Here is a 7,771-nt window from a genome sequence, read left to right on the forward strand (position 1 = left end):
TAATGCCGCTCTGAATAGTGCCATTTCTCCTCATTCTTGCTCGAACGCATTCCCCGCTATCGCTTCAAGTGCCGGCATTTCAATATCCAGTCTCCCTGAATAATGACACTCAAATATATGTACGAAAATAGAATATCTACCAGATTAATGGTTTATAGCACAAATAATTAATCAAATATTTACCAAATAAAGGCTTGTACAAATTCGACTCGTTTTTGTTGACTCAAAGTCGATAAAAAAAACAACCAAACATGTACACTTCGTACTTGTGGGGAAAAAAAGAAAACTGATGACCGGCACAATTCAGAGAGAGTGGACGCGAATACAATGGCACTTCCACGTGCCAAGGGTGGGAGAAGCCGAGTTCCACGAAAAACGCTCCCCTACCAGCCCATGTCCGGCACTATTCAGAGAGCGAACTGTGCAATACGTATCTTTCTGTATAGGTCGGCCATTCAATAAGAATCTGGGGAGAAAACATTTCCGCGAATTGAACTATCCCCTCTACTAGTCATCAAAGACGATACGGTGTCGGGTTACACTACTCAGCGAGCGAAAGGGTATCGTAGCGGGGGCAGCTTCGTAACTCAAAGCTGGAGAAATACGGTTTCGTATTGAGAGGCTGACCTGTATATACCTATAACCCAGAAAAGACGTTCTGTAACTGATTTAAGTCAAAAAAGGAACAGGGTTCTATAACAATATTTTTGCAATTTAGTGACGGAACTGTTATACAACAAAAAGATAACAGTGTTCTTCAACATTGTGTCACTATTTTGACTGAACTATTCTAGATCTATTTGCCAGCAGCATTCTGTAAACGTTGTTATGGAACTGTTTTGGAACAAACTGATCACAGATATTCCGAAACATTTGTTCCATGCTTATTCTATAGTATTGTGTTGTAGCGGTTTTATGTCAATTTTCTAGAAGACTGTTACGAATGTTTTCTAGAACAAACCATAATTGATCTAGAACTAAGAAATTACATACGTTCTATAACATTTGTTCAAAGTTTGATGTAGAACTGTGACGCAACTGCGTGTTATGTCGAAGTCCTGGAACACTGTTACAATAATGTTTTCTAGAACAAATGAAATACAAAAATTAGCCATTGAAATTCCATTAATGCAAACGAAAACATATTGTTTATCAAAGAACATGGAATAATATATTTAAACACCCCATAGTGGGCAAAAAAGACATTGTCATCCTGACGAAGTCGTAATGATGTCCCTAAGACATCTATGTCAGACCAATTGGTGCTCCACAGACGTCTCATGTCTTAATGACGTCCTTTGGACATGAGACGTCTTTACGAAATCAATTGAACTGCCATGGACGTCGTACATGATTTCTTCGGGAATTCGTCAGGATGACAATATCTTTTTTCCCTCTGGGACATGACGAAGACATATTTTCCTACACCAAGACAAGTCTTTTTCTTATTTTACATTTTTTGTCTGCAATTAGCCGTTTTCAAGTTACATCGGTATAAACAAATAAGTTTCCAATAAAATTTACGCATTTGCAAGTGATACTTTTCTATAAACAAAATATTTAGTTCGAACGGAAAATTTCATCTACCTGTGGAGTACGTGCCTTGAAAAACCAGTTGTGTTTTTTTAATCAATTTTTCATTTCAATTTCACAGAATATTATTTTTCACAGATAATTTATTTGTTTTAAAAAACCTAGTTAAAAACTTGGTTTAAAAAATTAACGACCATCTTTTCGAAAAAGTGCCCTAGACGTTTATGGTCAGGGGGCTTTTCTTTACATTTTAGACCAAAGTAGCGACTCGATTGTGATCCGTACGTATAAAATATTTTATTTGTATTATATAGTATAAGACTGTTCTATATGTGTTACATAACAGTTCTGGAACTGATATAGCATTATTCCAGAATGATTACAGAACATACGTATTAAATTTCTGTGATAATGTTGGCTCAGGCAATTTTTTTGTATTACAGACACACAAACATTACACAGAAAAAAGTATGATTCTGAAAAACCCTTTCGTTGATTGAGATTATTTACATTTTACGAAATGAAAAGTTTGCAAATCTAAGAATTCTGTTCTAAATTGAAAAATTAAATTAATAACTTCGCATCTATTTGGTTTATGTGACATGGATCCACGTGTGTACTTGCGCGGGCTGACTCTTCGTATCGATTTAGGTTTGACTTCACTAGTCAAGAAGAAAAATAGTTCTGCTGAACGTAATAGTATGTTGCATTACAAGGGATGAAACGCAGCTATCGCTGTGTTACATTCCTGGTAATGCATATTATTTTTCATAGCAAATCTATTGAAAATTCGAGTTGAGGTATGTAGACCCTACCTACATGTCTACCGTAGAGCTGAAACAAAATGTTTCAACCCTAGGGATGCAAACACTGTGTTTCAACCCGCTCTACGGGTACTGAAACTCGAAGACAAAATGTTTCAACCCTAGGGATGCAAACATGGCGTTTCAACCCGCTCTATACAGGTACCGAAACTCGAAGTCTCAATAGAGGCGCCATGAAAAAAATTCCTCTTACTTATAGGGTACCTTTTCACGGACCTCGATTTCGAATTATTCATTGCAATAATGTTTCACAAAAAGTTCGCATCTAGATTTGATATAAACCATCATGGTAACTACAAATTAATCCTGCGTGAAATATGAATTCCATGATCAATTCAAAATTCATGGTACGTGAAATGAGAACGACTGACGAAGCAAGTATTTTGAGGCAGACCGGCGAAAGAATGGTGGGAATGTGAGAATGATACCCTCAGTTCGAAAGGTATAAAAAGCGATTTAAGCTCAAGAGCTTGCATGAAAAAATGTATGGACGTAAAGGAAGCTAAAGAAGTATGCCAGGTCACGAATGAATTGAAAGCCTTTGGAAACTAATGAGCCCTCGTGGAGACCTATACTAAGTGAACATGAGTATGGATCTTACTATTTGATTATCAAGAAGTTTGTGTATGTTTATTTTATTTTTGAAACATACACTTCCCTCGTTCATTTTTCTTATTTGAAAAAGATGCTCCCCGACTAGAACCGAATGACTTACGCTTACATCAAAAGGGATTTGGTTTAATCGTAAAATAATAAAGTAATTCTGTTATTGTCTGATATATCCTATAGTTTTAGGGACCGTTCAACGACTATATTAAAATATTGTATATGGTACGCATTTACCTAAAACGCGTATTCCACATTCCACCGTATAAAGATATTTCTAATTGTTAAAACAATTTCCATTTGTTTAAAAAAAAAAAACACATTTTTCTACCAAAATATTTGAAATAGATATGGCATTTTTTGGGTGTTCTCAGTTCCTCAAAGAGTATGAGTTGACAAGTCAACAGATAGTTTGAGTTGTTGACAAATCAGTTAAACTATTTCAGTTGTCGAAATGTGTTTGTCAACGAAAAACATCCCGAAATTCATATTTTTTCCTATAATTTTCCAGTACACCAAACTTTCGCTTTCATATCAGTGCCGGTGGTTTTCCATAGAATAGCTTTGGACTGAATTCGGGAGGGGGGGGGGGGGGGGTCGAAACTTAAACAGTCAGGGCCGCTTGAACCATTTCCAATTAGAATGCACGATATTACGCAAAATACTGGACTAAGTACTTGCGCATTGCGGCCCTTCCGAGACGACAGTGTCAACCGCTTTCGCCTTGCTCCCTGGGAAACTGCGTGGGCCAGAAGTTCTAGGAATGTCGAGAATGGGAGGACAAAGAGCGAGAGTTGGATGTAATTTGATTGACTTAAATATTCATAAATTTAGCTCATATTCATCAGGGTGGATCGAAAAGAATCCTGTAATTCGAAATCTTTGATGCTATTTCCTATTTAATCCACCCTTGTTTTCAGAAAAAATTCTATTACCTGTGTAAATGGGAGAAGGATTGTTTCGAGTATGCTTGAAAACTTTCCAGCGACAAAAATGCACTAAACAAAATGGCCAAGACTCAGGGATTTAAATTGGAAATATAGCCTACGTTTTTAATTCTGCTTTTTGTATTTAATTAAATCATCTTTGTCAGGGTGTTTCCATAAACCAAGGGGCCCAATTTTCGTCACTTGTAAATTTTGGTCCTTGTAAATTTGCTCGTCTTATCTGAAATCAGATTTTTTATGGTCATAATATATTTTTAGGGAAGCTCCTCAATCTGGGTTGCGATAATTCTAGGCGATTTCTTACTATAAAGTATGCTTATTTACTTCTAAGTGTTTAACGATTCGTTAGTCTTGAAAACATCTTACGTATTTAGTTGACCATACATCCCCCTCGTAAAACAGCCTAAATAAGGATTTCGCTCCGCCGCCCCCCTACACAAAAGACTTTACATAACGCAACTACAGCCCCTATATACCGTAAAATTAAAAAATGGTGATTTTTTTTCTTCTCTTCAGCAGGTTCTTTATCTGCCCTTTCAATTTATTATTTTTTTCTATATCTATGTATCCCTTCGATGAAACCCCTTCTATCCGATTTTTCCAACTTGAGGAATCTGTACAGTAGGGTTGCCAACCTACTGAATTCCTGGAACTAGATTATCAAGCTCTCCTTACTCCACTCACTCTTATCGGCTTATCGTGTAGAAAATTTTGCCTCAATTCCAGACGGTTGGCAACCCTACAGGAGGTGGCTGCGCGATTACATAAAAGTGCAATCGTAGTGAATATCGTAGGTAGGTAGGAGTCTGAGTCTGTGGAGTAAAAGTATCACGCGATTAAATCGGAGTAGCGACGAGCCTCTCGTGGCGGAAGCTCCGTGCTCTGCTCTGCTCTTTCAGTTCGTTTCGAGGTTCATGTTTCATCGTCTGCGTTTGGCTGCGGTAGGGACAGGCAGTACTGTCTGTCGAGGATCGCGTGTTTCGTTCGTAGACTTCGTTTTTGGAATTCGACCATGTAATTTTTTATATCCTTATCAGGTGCAAATGATACAGTAGTTCTTGAGCCGTTGAGACGAGGACACGTTGGAAAAATTGAAAATGTCGGAAAGATCTCCGCGGTTGCGCGCACTGCGTCCGAGGCCTCAACAACAACAGCAGGCGAAGCCCGAGACGTCACCCAGGAGAGCAGAGGTTAAGAACAAAGATGGCAAAGATGAAGAAGAGGCTCCCGAGGAGACCTCGAGCCCCAGGAGACGACGTTCCAAGGATCAAGGATCCGAAACTAATTCAGGGAGTGAACACAGTCCTGGAGAAAGTGTTCGAAAATCTCTTAGTAAGAAAGATGTCAAGGATGTTGCTGAGCGAGATTCCCAAGAGGATGATAAGCAGTACGAATGCAAGATGTGCAAACCTCCCAAAAAATACGCAACCCTCAAGCTCTATATGCAGCATCTTAAAAATGAACATGATAATAAGAAACCAAAGGTGATTTAAAATTTAGAGTAATTTATTTATTTTTTAACATTATTTATTTTTCTCAATTGCGACAACTATATAAAAAATGGAAAGCTTTGTTTACTTGATTGGGGGATTTAAAATTCAACAGTGTAGGATTTCCTATTGAAAAAATCTTCATATTATTTTTGGACCATATTTTTTAATTCTTCAAAGAAATTCGCGAGTCCGTAATAACACGAGGATTTTTAAATAGAGAATAACTAATTTTGATGTAAAAGAGCTGGTTCGAAAATATATTTATTTCTGTATGACAAAATGCATTTAGAGCAAGATCGGCAATTTATTTTTAAACAAATTTAAATCAATCAAAAAGCTTTTTAAATATATTATTGAATAAAAGAAATTTGATGACAGAAAAACTAAAAATTCTTTGATGTTCTTAATTTTTAGGAAATTGTAGAAGCTGTAAACAAACCATCCTTAAAATGTCCTATGTGTTCTCACATGGCATCTTCACAACAAAGCCTTGAAGCTCATCACAAGGCGAATCATCTAAAAAGGAAATTCTTCCGTTGTGTAAAATGTAATTATGTGACCCACGTTCGAGCTCGTTACACAAAACACGTTAAATATCATTCAATGCCGATGATCAAATGTGACACTTGCGACTTTCGGACTCCCTACAAGGTTTGTTTGCAATAATTTCGTTTCAAATATTTGTCAAAAACAAGATATAATCGGATATTAGTGGAAGGTAGAGAGCGCGTTTGAGAGAGTGTCAATTGGTTACAAGTGTTAAAATTTCCAAATGAGAATATAAAAAACAAATTCATTCTTGTGTAAAAAATAAAAGAGGGCAAACAGAAGTATTGATACCCAATCAAAGAGTGGCAATGCTGCAAGTTTATTTGGGTTGATTTAAATAAAAAATGAAGTCATAACCTGTATAATAGCATCAAAAAAACGATTAAATTCTGAATTTCGAATAGACATTGCCATTCTCAATTCACAAAATTGTTTGCAAAATTTAAGTTACAAAAATATTAAGGTGTAACAATTTTTGGTATTCTTTTTTACTGTATTTCTGTCTGGCAAAAAAGAGATAATTGTGAAACAAATAGAATTATAGCGGCGATAAGCATGTTTGTGTTGTTAAAATAGCGAAAAGATAAAAAAATTGGTTACTGTTTAAAAAATAATATTTCCATGTAGGATAATGCTTTTTTTTCCTTGTAAAGTTATTGAAATTTAACGTACGACGATGTATCCGATATGACTTTAAATAAACCTATTGCATTTTGTAAAGAGTGTTATTACGTGGGATCGATTCAGTTTATTATCATTTTAATATTTACAGTGGAATTTAGATAGACATACTCGAAATCATGGAGGAGGTGGGGCTTTTCAGTGTCAAGTTTGCAACTTCACAGCTGATATTCGACAAAGTTTGACAGTCCACGAGACAAATCATCACGAACCTCCAGTTGGAACTGGCGCTCGCAAGATGAGTCCTTTCGAAAGGAGAGCACGGAATACTCCTAAACGTTACAACCAGGTATAGTTTTAATTAAAAATAGGGTTAGGGAACTAAGTGTGGATCAGGTTTGAAAAAAAATGTGTTTAAAAATACAGTTATAATCAAAATTGCATATATTTTGCAGAAAATGTTAAAATAATCTTTTGCAATGCAAAATGCAAATGGTCGAATTTCAAAAAACTTTTTTTAACATTTTGGAAACATTTTTTCCGAGGTATGATTTTGATCCACATTTGGACCCAGGTTCTAAATGCGGATCACTCTGAGAAAGGAGTAAAACCTTGCGTATCATTAAAAAGAGGATGATCGAAAATAAGTTTGAGCACTGGAAATAATTAGAATAACTTTTTACCAATTATATTGTTCGTGATCTGGTACACGGCGCGGATCTTAATGTTGATAACTGCGTGTACCGTGCTGAAAATTCACGAGAAAGATAATCTAAAGCAATTTACAAGTGAATAATTACTAAATCATAAAAAATAAATGTATGCAAAATATTTGTGATAAAATTAAAATCTAAAAAATCTTATATTTCAGTATTCAGTTCTTTGCTCTCGTCGTAAATTGTTCCTTTTTAGTTCGTCTCAAATATTTGTTTAAAGAACTATTATTTGTATTGATTTTATTTCGAAACTGAACATTGCAATCCATTGAAACTTATTTGTTACGAATTTGTATCACAAATTGTAACATTTTTGTTAATTTTCTCTGAATTAGGAACATTAATAATAAAAGAACTTAAAAATAATATTTGTGTAATTGTGTGAAAAAAGAGTAAATCCGATTCTAAAAGCAATGTAAATATTATGTGCAGTATGTACTCAGGACGAAAAACGCTAGTTTTAACAACGATCCGCATTTTAT

General features: G+C 35.5%; 1 protein-coding gene across 2 annotated transcripts in view; it reads left to right on the plus strand.

Moving 5' to 3' along the window:
* Positions 1–7,771, plus strand: part of LOC117167474 — a 32,774-nt gene that overhangs the window by 7,144 nt on the left and 17,859 nt on the right. For both annotated transcript variants that reach the window (XM_033352442.1, XM_033352443.1), the window contains exons 2-4: positions 4,948–5,394; positions 5,818–6,054; positions 6,725–6,922. In XM_033352442.1, coding sequence (XP_033208333.1) covers positions 5,008–5,394; positions 5,818–6,054; positions 6,725–6,922 — 822 coding nt within the window. In that variant the 5' untranslated portion in view covers positions 4,948–5,007. The remainder of the gene's footprint in view (positions 1–4,947; positions 5,395–5,817; positions 6,055–6,724; positions 6,923–7,771) is intronic.

Source organism: Belonocnema kinseyi, chromosome 2 (assembly GCF_010883055.1).
Source record: "Belonocnema kinseyi isolate 2016_QV_RU_SX_M_011 chromosome 2, B_treatae_v1, whole genome shotgun sequence".
In the NCBI taxonomy this organism is placed as follows: Eukaryota; Metazoa; Arthropoda; class Insecta; order Hymenoptera; family Cynipidae; genus Belonocnema; species Belonocnema kinseyi.